Consider the following 15870-nt stretch of genomic DNA (forward strand, 5'->3'; position numbering starts at 1 on the left):
CTTCTAACTGTTGCTTCCTCACCTGCATACACATTTCTCAGGAGGCAGGTCAGGTGGTCTGGTATTCCCATCTCTTAGAGAATTTTCACAGTTTGTTGTGATCCACACAGTCAAAGCCTTTGGCAAATTCAATAAAGCAGAAGTAGATGTTTATCTGGAACTCTCTTGCTTTTTCAGTGATCCAACTGATGTTGGCAATTTGATCTCTGAGTCCTATGCCTTTTGTAAATCCAGCTTGACTATCTGGAAGTTCACGGTTCATATACTGTTGAAGACTGGCTTAGAGAATCTTGACCATTACTTTGCTAGCGTGTGAGATGAGTGCAATTGTGTGGTAGTTTGAACATTCTTTGGCATTGCCTTTCTTTGGGGTTGGAATGAAAACTGACCTTTTCCAGTGGCCACTGCTGAGTTCTCCAGATTTGCTGGCATATGGAGTGCAGCACTTTCACAGCATCATCTTTTAGGATTTGAAATAGCTCAACTGGAATTCCATCACCAACACTAGCTTTGTTCGTAGTGACGCTTAATAAAGGCCCACTTGACTTCACATTCCAGGATGTCTGACTCTAGGTGAGTGATCACACCATTGTGATTATCTGGGTCATGAAGATCTTTTTTGTATAGTTCTTCTGTGTATTCTTGCCACCTCTTCTTAGTATCTTATGCTTCTGTTAGGTCCCTACAATTTCTGTCCTTTATTGTGCCCATCTTCACATGAAATGTTCCCTTGGTATCTCTAATTTTCTTGAAGAGATATCTAGTCTTTCCCATTCTATTGTTTTCCTCTATTTCTTTGCAGGGATCGCTGAGGAAGGCTTTCTTATCTCTCTTTGCTATTCTTTGGAACTCTTCATTCAAATGGGTGTATATTTCCTTTTCTCCTTTGCCTTTAGCTCCTCTTCTTTTCTCATCTATTTGTAAGGCCTCCTCAGACAACCATTTTGCCTTTTTGTATTTCTTTTTCTTGGGGATGGTCTTCATCACTGCCTCCTGTACAGTGTCATGAACCTCCATCCATAGTTCTTCAGACACTCTATCAGATCTAATCCCTTGAATCTATTTGTCACTTATGCTGTATAATCATAAGGGATTTTATTTAGGTCATACCTGAATGATCCAGTGGTTTTCCCTACTTTCTTCAATTTAAGTCTGAATTTGGCAATAAGGAGTTCATAATCTGAGCCATAGTCTGCTCCCGATCTTGTTTTTGCTGACTATTTAGAGCTTTTCCGTCTTTGGCTGCAAAGAATGTAATCAATATGAGTTTGGTATTGGCTGTAATCTGTTGGCTGCTACATGGCAGATATCCTTTTCTTCCTGACTTCCCTCAGGGCTCACCATCAGTGGTAACACAATTGCTGTTGACTGTAACATCCTTTCTTTACTGATATGGGTGGAAATATTCCTTTTCTCATTCTGCCTGGCCTGAGATGAACAGATATCTAGAAAAAGATTTTGATATTCAGAGCTATGACAAAGTCATCTCTCTTTCATCAGACCACATGCTGAGTTACCATATGACCAGACAACCAAAAGGAAGAGGCCCATATGTCCAATAGGAAGTTGGGAGATGGAGTGAGGCAGCAAGTGTGACAATGTGCAACAGACCAAAATGAAAGTCCCCAGAGACTGGGAGCCTTTGATATACCAAAAAGGAGGGTCTCTCAATCTATTTTTATCAGTGCTGCCCCAGCACTTGTAGAGCAAGGCTGGACAATGTGACCAATGATCTCGGGGCAAAGTCAGTGCTAGACCATGGACAGAGACCATGGACATTGAAATAAAGCTCACACAGAGTGTACAAAGGCGAGGGATATGACCTGCTTTGCTAGATGAGAGTACTCCTAAGGGGACATTATACTTTTGTTAAAATGGGCCACTTTTATTAATATATATTCCCAGGCAGCTCAGTGGTAAAGAATACACCTGCCAATACAAGATATGCAAGAGACTCAGGTTCAATCCCTGGATTGGGAAGATGCCCCGAGTAGGAAATGGCAACCCATTCCACTATTCTTGCCTGGAAAATCCTGTGGACAGAGGAACAGGTGGTCTGTAGTCCTTAGGGTTGCAAAAAAATGCCAGACATGACTGAGCACACACACACATTTAATATATAAGTATGTATGTATGTATATGTATGTGTATTGAGAAATAAAATATTGCTTGCCATATCAGTAAACAAAAGATGTCAGCCATCAGTGATAGCAGCCACTGATAGCAACCAGTGAGCCCTGAGGGAACTCAGAAAGGAAATGAAGAATACCTTTCATCTAGCAGCCATCAGGGGGCTTCCCAGGTGGCGCTAGTGGTAAGGAATCTGCCTGCCAATGCAGGAGACGTAAGAGACATGGAATCGAACTTTGGATCTGGAAGATCCCCTGGAGGAGGGCATGGCAACCCATTCCAGTATTCATGCCTGGAGAGTCCCATGGACAGGGAAGACTGGCAGGCTACGGTCCATAGGGTCACAAAGAGTCAGACACAACTGAAGTGATTTAGCATAGCAAACAGCAGTGATCGGACTGCAGCCACTCCCTACATGAGCCCTTAGAAAACTCAGGATGTGAAAACACAGGATACTGGCCCAGATAACTGAGGTACACATCAAAGAAATTATTTCAGTGAGTCCAGACTCTTGCATCTGCCCATACATAGAAAAGTGTTGAATTCCATGGGATATCTAGTTTTTTTTTTTTTTTTTTTAATTAACAGTAATCTTTTGTTCCAACTAGCTGCCCTTTGTTGCAAAACTCCTGTATATCCTGGCTTCCTGCTCATTTCTTGAAGCAGTTCTCTCAGGGTTACTTGAGATACTACCTTCCTCTTGGGCTTGAAGTACTAAAAATTTCCACTGAATAAAGCATAATTCAACTTTTAGGTTGTACATATTTTTTTAGTCAACAATATCTAGATCTAGATCTATATTATCTATATCATCATCTTCTGATGATCATGGGGAGCAATAATACCATGTTGGTGTTATTCCAGTGTTGCTCAACCATACAAAAATGGCACATTTTCCTGCTCCCCCTTTCTGACTAATATTTTAACTCTCAACAAATGAACATGTTTAAAACTAAAATGTCCAGCAACTGACTAACATTTTAACTCCTGACAAATGAGCATGTGCAAAATTAAACTGTCCAGCATTCATGGCAGCCAAGGTGTTCCAGAATCTTCCTAAAAAGTTTTTTTACTGGGAAAGGAATCTATGAAAATGCTTCATTCCATTGCCCGTCCTTCTCCATCTCTTTCTGCCTTACCTTTTAGAGTTAAAATATGAGTAGGGGTGGGAGGTTAGGATGCAGTACTCTGGCCTGTCAAAAAAATATCACAATGTAACAAAATTATTGAGTCAATTTTCTGGTCATCAGAGACCTAGTTTTAGAGAAGTGGTATCTGGTGGAGGAGGAGTTAAGTGTTATTCTACTTCCATTTAGGTAAATAGGATTGATATTTTAATAAAGTAGAAGACAGAATTATTTTCCCTATCCTAGCTCCACTGACTTCTATGTAAATATTCATATGCTTCATTATGCTTTGTTAATCTAATCTTCATTGTACTTTAGGTTTTCTTTCTTCTTCTTTGTCTCTTTTTCTTTTCAGTTTTCATAGCTCTTCTGTAGAAGTAGTGATATTTATCAGGTCTGACCAATGAAATGATAGTTTAAACCAAAGGAAACAATGGAAGTTTTTGAGTAGGAGAATGACATAAATTACCTCTTGTTTATCCACCAGATAAATCTCTTGGAAGGGGTGACAATAGATTGAAGGATGTGAGAAGGTCCTGGTGGAACATAAATTAAAAATAAGGCATACATTAACGCTGTTGGGAGAGGGTAAAAGGGGTATATATTTCAGAAGAAAATTGGCAGAGTGTACTGAATTCCAAACTCTCTTTGAGTTGCCTGTGAACATCCAGATGTTTAAGTGCAATAGGCATTTGAAAACAGAGATCCTAAATAATTTTTAGGCATTTCCTCTCTGTAGAAGCTAATCACATTACCTACAGTCTTTACTCTTAGTTATTATATTTTTGTTAACCAAGTTCGTGCACCCAACACACAGTGTGGCCAAACAAACTGAAACGTCGGAGTTTGGAAGCAGAGAAATATTTCCTGCAGGGCCATGCAAGGAGATGAGGTGCCTCATGCCCTAAAAATCCTTGTGCTCCCAGAAAGGTTTTAGCAAAGCACTTTTAAAAGCTGGTGAGGTGCGTTGGTGGTGGGGTCCACAGGGTACCTGATCTACTTGTGTACAAGTCTCTGATTGGCTGATGGTGAGGTTACAGGGTGGTGTCACAGGGGTTAACTTTATAATCTTTAGGCTCCAGGAGGCCTGGGAGCTATGTGCTCATGGTCATCAAGTAGTGAACATTTTCACTTTGTGGGGGTTTTCACATCTGCAAAAAAAAAAAAAAACTCCGGAAATGTGCATCAGATACCATTATCTAGGTACTTCAGAAAGGAGCTAAAGCCAAGGATATAGGTAGGGGAAGGCCTGTCCTAGGAAGGCCCAATGGGTCCTGCTCAGTAACTTTCGGTCGTTTTCAGTGAGAGTCAGCAGGAAGGACTGCCTTTCTCCAGACAGTTTGGATATCCATGGATCGGGCTGTTCATTCATATAATAGCAAAATTATGACTTACACAATACTACTAGTATTACTCTCTTTGTTTAAATTTGCTTCCGCCCCCATTATGTGCTGGAAGGAACTTTAGACAAAATATTGTATGTTCCATCTATAGGGTTTGTAAACATTTCAATGCCGGAAGCACAGACCTCTGGAAGCAAAAATACGTACCATCCAGGGCATGGGAAACCTGCACAACCAAGGTATGGGCTGAGAGGGACATTGCTTCCCTTTGGCTTCTCTTCATATCACTCTAATTTCTTTTTTTCACATTTTTTTTTGATGGGGGTTCTCATTCTATTTTATTTTTTAAATTTGAAGTATAGTTGATTTATAATGTGTATATATATATGCATATATATAAATGATATTTAAATATATGCATTTTCTTCAAATTCTTTTCCCTTATAGGTAATTACAAAATTTGTATCCCTCTAATTTTTCTAGTGGCTAGAAATTCTAGGGGCCTATCATAATGCATTGGGTTGACCAAAACTTTCGTTTGAGTTTTTGTATAACATCTTATGAAAAACCCCAATGATGTTTCTTGCCAACCCAGTAATATTTCTCGAGTACTCACTGCATTCCAGTACCATGTGGCCCTTGCAGGTATCATCACTTTACTCATCTCCACAACACTCTGAGGAAGATATTTCACTGTTCTGATTTACTGATGAGGAAACCGAGGCTGAAAAATTTGACATGGTTTACTAAGCTCTCCCAGCCTGTGAGTGCCGATCCCCCACGCCCTGTTCTTTACCTCTGCATTGTGTGTGGGTCACCACGCAGTCTAGACAGATTGGATATACCCTCCTTGCATTTGTTTCTATGACTTGGCTATGAGTGCCTTTAAATAGTGAATGTATGTTCAGGCAGAAGAAAACCTGCCCCACAAAGCTTAATGTTGTATTTGACATTAAGGATAATATTAGTTGCTGTTGTTTTCCTTCTTGTTACTCAGACATGCAGTGACTGCAAAAGACTTGCAGGTTCCAAGGAGGAAATCTTTTCAGGTAGATAATTCTGAAAACAGAGTAGGTGCTTTGTAATTCAAGTAAGAAAGATTGTAGGATTCCTGAGATTCTCCTTTTACTTTGCTAGGTTATACAAGGGTGAGGTGAAGGAGAAATGAAGTTTATGGGCTTCTGGAGTTGATGAAACACAGTAAAGAGACTGGTTGACGTCATGGCCATGCATATTAACATCCCAGCTTGGCCCATAGTAAGCACCCAATAATCATAGCTGTTATCATTATTAATGCTGATATCATTAGTCGATAAGTTCATACAATATGCATGCATTCTCAGTTGCTTCAGTCACGTCTGACTCTTTGCCATCCTATGGACTGTAGCCCACCAGGCCGTTCTGTCCATGAGACTCTCCAGGCAAGGATACTGAAATGGGTTACCGTGCTCTTCTCCAGGGGATCTTCCTGATGGAGGGATCGAACTGGCATCTCCTGCTCTGCAGGTGGATTCTTTACCACTGAGCCATCAGGGAAGCCCCTAGTACATTACTAGTATCTCCTTAAGGGCTTCCCAGGTGGCTCAGATGATAAAGAATCTACCTGCAGTGCAGGAGATCTGGGTTCGATCCCTGGGTTGGGATGATCCCCTGACGAAGGGAATGGCTACCCATTCCAGTATTACCTTGCAGTTGTTTAGTTTGTTAATAGAGAAAAAGCACTTCCATTTTATTTGCTTATTTGATAGGTTTTCTTGTCATCAGAGGAAAAAGCAGTATAGATGAATAAAAGCCAAGTCTCTTTTGTTGTTGTTGTTTAGTCACTGGGTCTCGTCCAATCCTTTATCGACCCCATGGACTATAGCCCACCAGGCTCCTCTGTCCGTAGGATTTTCCAGGCAAGAATAGTGAAGTCGTCTGTGATTTCCTTCTCCAGGGGATCTTCCAAACCCAGAGATCAAACCCATGTCTCGTACATCTCCTGTGTCTCCTGCATTTCAGACAGATTCTTTACTGCTAAGCCATCAGGGAAGGCCCTAGTCTCCTTACCCCTATATCATTGTTAATTGCCAACAAAATACCCAGTAATTTCCCTTTTATAACTCTCATGACACTTACAGGACCTTGCTGGGTGCCTTCTTCCTGCTAAACTTTTAGTCTTAGATCATGTTTTGTCTGAGGCAGTGTTATATCCTTAGGATGCAGCCCAGAACTTGGAAACTGGTAGAAACTCAATAAATATGTGTTCAAGCAATGAATGAGTGAGCACATTGTGCAGTTCTGAACAGCTCTTGAGAACAAAGTGTAGAATTTCACCCTTATCACAAAGAACTTACACTCTTAATTTAAATAACAATGCATTTAAAAATAATGCTTCAAGGCAGCAGTTAGAAAGTATTAACAAGGAACCAGATGGTGAGTTTCCAAGGAAATAATTCCATCAATAAATTCAGAGAATTTAGAATTTAATTTGAGACAAGACTCATGGGTAGGATTTATAAAAGGAGAAAAGGGCTGTGATTCCTCTATATTATTTGCGATTTATTTTTTTAATTGCAAGAGTAATTCAAGCTTGTTGTAACATATAACCTATATAAATGTGTATAAAATAAAGATGTATAAAGAAAAAGCTAATGATCTCTCTTTTCACTATGGCTTCCATTTCAGATCCAATTCTCTCATGTAACCATCATTAATAGCTTGATATTAACACTTTTCTCTGTATTTTGTTCTGTTTATTTGTTCTTTCTTCTAAATCAGATCATATGCATATGACTTTCCAAGAGGCATTCTTTACATAGTAGAACTTGGAATTCACTCCTTAATTCAGGGATCTTTCATTATTTTTAGTAGTTGCATAACATTCCTCATATTTTCATTAGTCTCATGATGATAAACTTCAGATTGTTAATGACTTTTTGTTTTTACCCCTACAGACATATATACATTTGTTCTTATAGTTATTCCCATAAAATAGGTTTCCTATCCCTGGTGGCTCAGATGGTGAAGAATCTGCCTACAATGCAGGAGACTTGGGTTTGATCCCTGGGTCAGGAAGATCCCCTGGACAAGGAAATGGCAACCCACTCCAGTATTCTTGCGTGGAGAATTCCATGGACAGAGGAGCCTGGTGGGTTAGAGTCTATGGGATCGCAAAGAGTCAGACATGACTGAGCAACTAACACTTCCATTTTTCTTTCAAGGTAGAGTGTGTGGATTTTTTATTTTAATCATCATTGATAGATTATTTTCCAAAAGTGTTGTAACAATTTATGTTGCCAAAAACAATGACAGTGTTTTCTCTATCTCTGGCACCTTCCGATACATTAATCTTTTGAAATTATTACTAAATCTGATGGCAAAATATGATACAGATATTTACACAGACATATGTTTTTCTGACTAATAGTGAATCTGGACATTTTCATCCATCATTTGCTGTTAATATTTTTAGATTATCTTTTAACCTTTTAATTTAATTTATTGTCTTTTTTTGGGAAGTGATTTGCAAAAACTTTTTGTATGATAAAAGTATTAATCATTTTTTATGTCTTAGTGTTTGATTTTTTTCTTATCTATCATATTTTTGTTGATAAACTTTATATATTTATGTGGCATCTTTTATCATATAAAAACTTTAAATTTCTCATATGGTCATAGAAGTCTTTTATTTTATAACTGTTCCCTAGGAGATGAATTTCAAACAGAGAGAAAGCCATGTGCCTTTCAATGGAGACACACATCGAAAGGCATTTTAATGAACAATGAACAGACACGTTGGGCAGGAATAGAAGGTTATACAGGTCAGTGTCAAAAAATAATGCCAGAAAGTTCCACTGATGCCAGTCTGTGAAAGTCTAAACACTAGACTAATTAGTTTGGACTTGACCTAGAAACACAGAGGAACTGCTGAAGTGTTTTGAATAGGGCAGTTTTATGTTGAAAATGTTATTTTATAAAGATTAAGTTTGCACAGTGGTTTGAAAAACTGAAGTTCAGTGTCAAAGAAACCAGTATTTCAACAACTATGTATTGAACAGACATAGTTCTAGGCACTTGGAATCACCAATGAATAAAAGACTGTGGAGACCATTTAGGGCTCACTTGCGAGGGTTAGTGTTTGAGGACAGGAAGAGGTTAAGTAATGGCAGTAGAAATGGAAGAAAAAGAAAGGATGGATGTGAGAGAAAATAAGCATCAAGATGGGAGATAGAAGGGAGGACTTCCCTGGAGGTCCGGTGGCTAAGACACTGTGCTTCCAATGCAGGGGACCAGGTTTCCATCCCTGGTCAGGAAACTGGATCCCGCATGACTGTGATTTATTAATAGTTTTCTAGGGCTGCAATAACAAAATGCCACAAATTGGGTGGCTTGAGCAACAGAAATTTATTGTCTTGCCATTCTGGAGACTGGAAGTCCAATGACAAAGAGTTGGCAGATTTAGTCTCTCTTAGCCAAGACCCCTTTCGTTGACTTACAGATGGTTGTCTCCTCACTGTGTCCTTACATGGCCTTGTCAGGGTAAGCATAAGTATCCCTCATATTCCTTGTGTGTTCAAGTTTCTCTTCTCATAAGGATACCAGTCAGGTTGGATTGACTGCCCTAAAAGCCATGATTTAAGTGAACCACCTTTTTAAAGGCCTTATCTCCAAATACCGTCCCATTCTAAAGTGCTAGTGTAGGGCTTGGACATATGGATTCTGGGGGTTATGGTTGCTGTCCAGTCTCTAAGTCATGTCCAGCTCTTTGTGATTCCATGGACTGAAGCACGCCACGCTCTTCTGTCCTCTACTGTCTCCCAGAGTTTGCTCCATTCATGTGCATTGAGTTGCTGATGCTATCTGTCTCATCTTCTGCTGTCCCCTTCTTTTGGCTTCAGTTTTTCCCACAAGGGTCTTTTCCAGTGAGTTGGTTCTTTGCATCAGGTAGCCAAAATATTAGAGCTTCAGCTTCAGCATCAGTCCTTCCGATGAATTTTCAGGGTTGATTCTCTTTAGGACTGACTGGTTTGATCTCCTTGCAGTCCAAGGGACTCAAGAGTCTTCTCCAAGACCACAATTTGAAAGCATCAGTTCTTCAGTGCTCAGACTTAATTTTGGAGAAAGGATACAATTCAGCCCATAACAGACTATGAAACTCCTGTTCTATCCATTGCATCAAGCTTCTAGAGGAAACCTGAATGATGGTCCCATTGCTACATTCAACTTGAATAGACTTATGATTCTTAAGACTGAGCCCCTTGAAAATTTCACCTTGATTAAAAGCTGTTACCTTTCATGTAGGATTCTCCCTGGGACAGCTTTTCTCTTTGAAGGCATGCAGTTTCCTGATCATGGTTCTTTTGTAACCATATCCCTCCTCTGGACAGGTACAAGCAATATTTTGTGAATGTTTTAGTATTTATTTATTTATTTGACTGTATTCAGGTCTTTGTTGTAGCAAGCAGGATATTCGATGTGACACATGAAGTTTCTAGTTGTGGTGTGTAGGCTTAATTTCTCTGTGGCATGTAGGATCTTAGTTGCCTACCAAATATCGAACCCATGTCCCCTGCATTGCAGGGCAGATTCTTAACCACTGGACCAGCAGGGAGGTCCCTGTGAACATTTTAAATGTGTTAGGAAAAGTGTTGGCTGTTTACAAGAATGATCTTATTTCATGCACGTTCATCATAAGGAGGTGACGTAATGTTAGGGAAGCATCTCAGAAAAATCTTAGAGAACTTGTGTGCTACCACCATCTCTTTACTAATCATGGCGAAACATATTGTTTATTGTTCTCAAGCAAGGTTGACCAAGGTCAGGATCTCCCTTATCCACAGACAGCATGCCTCCCGGCCATGAAGATGGTAAAAATAATGTTTCTTAGAAATCATACCTGCTCATTTTTTTCTGCTCTCATTAAAAAAAAAAATGAAGAAAATTGCTCCTTAGAATCTCAAATGAAGAAAGAGTGCTGTTATAAAAAACGTCACCATAGATCTGTAATCTCACTACACTATCCCCCAGTGCTATCTTTGGGGGAATCAGCAAGTCATGCCTGATTTTAAATTAAAGATAATCTTTAATTTTCTTTACTAATAATCTTTGATATTATCTTTAATCTTCTCCTTCAAAAAAATATATATCTAAAGATAATCTTCTCTTATTGGCTTCCATTAACCATTCGGTACCAGTTCGAGTATAAGACTATTTAGACCAGGGGTCCCCAACCTCTGAGATCTAATGCCTGATGATCTGAGGTGGAGTTGATGTAATAATATTAGGAATGGATGTAATGCCCTTGAATCATCCTGAAACCAGGAGAAGGACTGTTAATGTCCCCCATCTCCACCCCCGTCGTACATAACATTATTCTGGCAGTGGAAAAAGTACAAAACTTCCTATGAATTTTCTTTAGTATTTCCAAAACCAATTCTCTAATTTTTAATAATTACTTCCTTTGAGCAGGGGGTAATGACCTAGGCTCAGCTATTTCATTTCAAACTAGAATTTAATTTTAAAAGACGTTTTGCTTGTTGGGGAAAAAATGTACCTAAGAAAAATTGCTCAACTGTGTGCTCTGCTGGAATTCTGCTGGAGAGATTACCACAGCAAGCTGGTGGCCTGGGGCGGGGGGCTGAAACAAATCATTTTTGTAAAATTGAAATGAGTTCATTACAGTTGATAGCTTTTCATTTAATTTTTAAATGCAAAGTGGCTATTTTTAAAAGAAGGAAAGTAAGTCTAAATTTCCCTACTAATCCAATGAAATATTGCCAAGAGGATAAAAGCAGACAACTGTGAGCCATGTGGGGATCCTTTCCAAAGCTTGCTTTTATGCTTCTCTTCTATTCTCATTAAAACAAGTCCCAAAGATCAAATGAAGCTGGGGCCCAGTCTCAAGGCAAGGGGACAAGTTGTTTACTTCATTGCAGCCAGCAGCCCTCTCACCACCAGGCTGGGATTCAGGCATACAGGTCAAAAGGATAATAATCCTATTTTCACCCTCCCAGGTCTCTATCAGCAACCACCAGGGAGCAGCAGATGACTAAGTCACTCATCTGGCTGCCTCCACTTAAGTACTTGCTTGAAAATGAACGGGAAAGCTTACAAGAAAGGAGAGAGAAGAAATAATCATGGCACGAATAATTCGTATTAGTGTGGTTTTATGACTCACAAAAGCACACACACGCCTATGTTTGATCTTGCCTTTCGGTGAGCCAGACATGCATCTTTGGTCCCACTGTGTGGAATTGTTGTTTAGTCACCAAGTCATGGCAACTTTTCTGCAACTGCAGGGACTATAGCCTGCCAGGCTCCTCTGTCCATGAGATTTTCCAGGCAAGAATACTGGAGTGGGTTGCCATTTCCTTCTCCAGGGGATTTTCCCAACCCGGGGATTGAACCAGCATCTCCTGCATCTCCTGCATTGCTGCTGCTGCTAAGTCGCTTCAGTCGTGTCTGACTCTGTGCGACCTCGTAAATGGCAGCCCACCAGGCTCCGCCGTCCCTGGGATTCTCCAGGCAAGAACACTGGAGTGGTTTTCCATTTCCTTCTCCCTCCTGCATTGACAGATGGATTATTCACCACTGAGCCATCAAGGAAGCCTCATTGTTTCGGAATAACAATTCCCAGACCCAGAAATGTTAAAACAGAAATTTGTTCCCAATCATATACATTGTTCAGAACATTGGTTTTGAAGGCATTTTCCCTTGAATTCTGGCTTTGTTATTTATGATCAATGTGACCTTGGGAAGTCATTTAACCTCTTTTTGACCTCATTTTCTCGTCTGTAAAAGGGAGATATCCATCTCAGAGGTTGTTGTGAAGCTCAAATGACAGGATGCAGGTCCAGGACTAGAAACTCTTTGGTGCTTAATATTCAATAAACATTATCATTGTATTTGTAAAATGTTTTATGGCTCATAGAATATACCCAGTTCAATTATATTTATTAAGCTCCAGAGTCAAGCACTTTGCTAAGTTTTGGGGGTGGTAGAAAAATCACTCAAGACCCCAGGGATCCCACAGGTCACAGATGAGTATAAAGGATAAACAGATAAACACACAGCACGGATAAACAATGAAATTTATTTTAAACTTCATTTTAATGGCGTTTTAAACAATGAAGATAATTAGAAGGAGAATCTAATGCTGCCTGAGAGAGTCAGAGAGAGCTTCCTGAAGGAAATATTTTTCTAATTTTACCTATACTAAAACTCTCTGAAAAGGGTATTATTCTGACATTCTACAAATGAGTGAAACAAGGTCCAAGGTCAAGGGCTTCCAGAGGTCCCTCAGCTCATGAGTGGCAGAGCCAGATCTCACTTATAGTAAATTACCTCAAGGATACATTCCCTATGAATTAAGTCACTGAGACATTGAGCTGGTTTTGTCTTCCCCATTCTCTTTCTTACTTTAAGAGGAACAAAAACTCACTTTCTGCATCTCCCCTTTTCTCCTTGAAAAATCTGGTGCAGCGTCAAGTTCTATAAAATCCACAATCTGCTAAAAATCACATAATCCTAGAGTGGAAGGGACAATTGTTTTTTAGTAGGGATCCAGAGGGGCAGAGACAGATGTACTGTTGAATCCTAGTTCTGCCACTCACAAGTTCTATGACAGTAGGGTAAAAACTTAATCTCAGTGAGTCTCAGTTTTTCCATCCATAAAATGGAGCAGTAATCCTTTCTATCTCCTAGAATTGCTGTGATGAGCACATTAGCACAGTGTTGGCACACCTTATAATTGCTCAATAAACATTCACTAATAACTTTAGCTAGAGAAATGCCATCTCATTCATCCACGTCATGTCACTGGCCTGATCACACTAATCGCCTGTGAATTTTTTTCTGAAAGCCTTCCCCTAAAGGGGATACTAGAGTTTCAGTTCCAGTGCCTGACCACTCCCACGATTTGGAAATCTAATCTGTTCCATACTTTGCTATGCTTTCATTTAAACATTCTGTTCTCAGAAAAAATTAGAGAATGGCTGATTGTGCTTTTTCTGGATAAACGAATGTCTCAACAGTCTTTCTTCCACAATAATCTAATCTAGTTCCAGGAATTTTATTTTTGTTTTTTGAAGTCTTTTATCTACCGCTTTCCACTGGAGATGTCCAGGACTCCTTCCTGTCCTGAGATTGCTGTGGTGATAAGGCAGGTAGCTGATTTTAATAATATTGTGGGTTGTGCTTCTTATTTTCAAAGCACATTCACATGCCTTCCTTGTTGATCCTAATACACTGGGAGAGTTGGGGAGGACGGTGATTATCTCCACTTGAAGGGTGGGGAAACTGAAGTATAAAGGGAAGAACAAAAGCCGCCACCACTGCTAAGCATCAATTACATTCTGGGTCTTTTAAAAAATTTTTTATTATATGCTGGAGTATAGTTGATTAACAATGTTGTGTTAGTTTCAGCTGTATACAATGTTTCAGTCTTTTCTGCATTTTTGTTGTTTAGCTGCTAAATTGTGTCTGACTCTTTTTCGGCCCCAAGGACGATAGCCCACCAGGTTCCTCTGTCCATGGGATTTTCCAGGCAAGAGTACTGGAGTGGGTGGCCATTCCCTTCTCCGGGGGATCTTCCCAACCCAGGGATCTAACCTGCATTTCCTGAATTGGCAGACAGATTCTTTACTGTTGACTACCAGGGAAGCCCTTCTTTTACACATAGTATCTTACTTAAATTTCTCAGGAGCCTTCTTTGCTAGATGTTATTAGTTCCATTTATAGAAGACAAAAATGAGGCTCATAAAATGAAGTCACATATTCAACTTTCTCCAGATACTTACTAGAGCTGAGAAACTCCAGATTGATCTCACACCAAAGCCAATAAGCTCAATCACTGACTTTTGCAAATTTGCTTAATCCATCAGTGACTAACTCAACGTAAAGTCAGGATTCCTGGGTCACAGTTTAGGACATCTTCCACCAAACCACTCATTCAGTCCTTGTTGACTGGGGAACTGCTAGAGCTAGACCCACCTATGACTAGAATAGTCACTGCTCACACTGACCCGCCTTGCAGCTCTTCCCCACTCCTAGCTAGTTTCTGTTCTTACCTTCTAGGTCCATGCCTATGATTTTGGAATTCTCAAGCGTCTTTGATTCTCAAGTCAGAGAGCAATAAATATATATGGGCTTTCCAGATGGACACAGCTGAGCATGGACACATACACACATATTATAAAATTTATGTATGCTTAATATATATATTTATACATATAATACATTGATATGCATGTGTATGGATGTATATACATGCACATGCTTCCAGAATTTGCCAGATTCTCCAGCAAGAATAAAGATTTGTCAGGCCAAGCAAACTTCTCAGGGTTTTACCAAAAAGGATATTTCTTTAAATACCAAGTTGGATGTGTGTTGGTTTGCAATTTTGGGAATCTTCTCAGTGAAATCTGAACCTGTCCCCCTACACAGAGGGCAAGGGGTGAAAGAGAAAGGCAGGCCACTCCAAATTGGTAGATGGAATGTTTCATAAACAACGGAAGTTTCAAGATTCATCTTGAGCAGCCTTAAGACAAGTAGATCTCTGCACTCACTCACCAGAATCTTAAAGGTTTATTTACATAGATGCCTTAACTGGACTCAGTCATATTTTCAGCCTAGGTGGTTTCAACACGTTATTGTCTCAAGGTTGCATCCTTGAAATGGCTTGAGCTATGCAAACAAGCTGGAATGTACATTCCACGGACAGGGGAGATGGTGAGGAGCTAGGGTCTAGCTTGCTGGTCAACTCAACTGTCACATCCTCTTGATTACCTCCTCCAACAACAAGGGAAAAGTGAAAGAAAAAAGTTAATGGGAGTCTCTTCTCTTTCTCTGAGTGTTTAGTTCACATGTGCCTATTAGGCATAATCACCTTGAAACTGTAAGGCAAGCACTGAGCTAAGAGATGAATTCTAACCACGTTCAGTTTCTCCTGGGGAGTCTGTCCTTATATTACTATTTGAGCTGCTCCACTCATTCATTTTTCATTTCAAAAGGAGATGATGGTGAAAAAGGAGATCCAGGAGAGGAGGGAAAGCTTGGCAAAGTGGGACGCATGGGGCCGAAAGGTAGGTGACATGACATCACTTTGACACTTTTCTCTATACAGGACTTGACCTGGAAGTTTAGCAGCTTTCATAACACCCTCTGCTCCAAAGAGTCATGAAATGTATTTCACATGTGAATTTAGCCACCCCCAGAGAGTTCCCATGAGATTGCTTGTCAGCAAGACTCGGACACAGCTCTCAGGCTGCATCGTTAGGGCCAATGAAAGA

The 15870-nt window shown here is 39.9% G+C and overlaps 1 protein-coding gene across 1 annotated transcript in view; it reads left to right on the forward strand.

The window, feature by feature from the left end:
• Positions 1–15870, forward strand: part of COLEC10 (collectin subfamily member 10) — a 43417-nt gene that overhangs the window by 11094 nt on the left and 16453 nt on the right. The window contains exon 2 of the mRNA XM_065903442.1: positions 15592–15663. Within this exon, the coding sequence (XP_065759514.1) occupies positions 15592–15663 (72 nt within the window). The remainder of the gene's footprint in view (positions 1–15591; positions 15664–15870) is intronic.

This window comes from Muntiacus reevesi, chromosome 12 (genome assembly GCF_963930625.1).
Source record: "Muntiacus reevesi chromosome 12, mMunRee1.1, whole genome shotgun sequence".
In the NCBI taxonomy this organism is placed as follows: domain Eukaryota; kingdom Metazoa; phylum Chordata; class Mammalia; order Artiodactyla; family Cervidae; genus Muntiacus; species Muntiacus reevesi.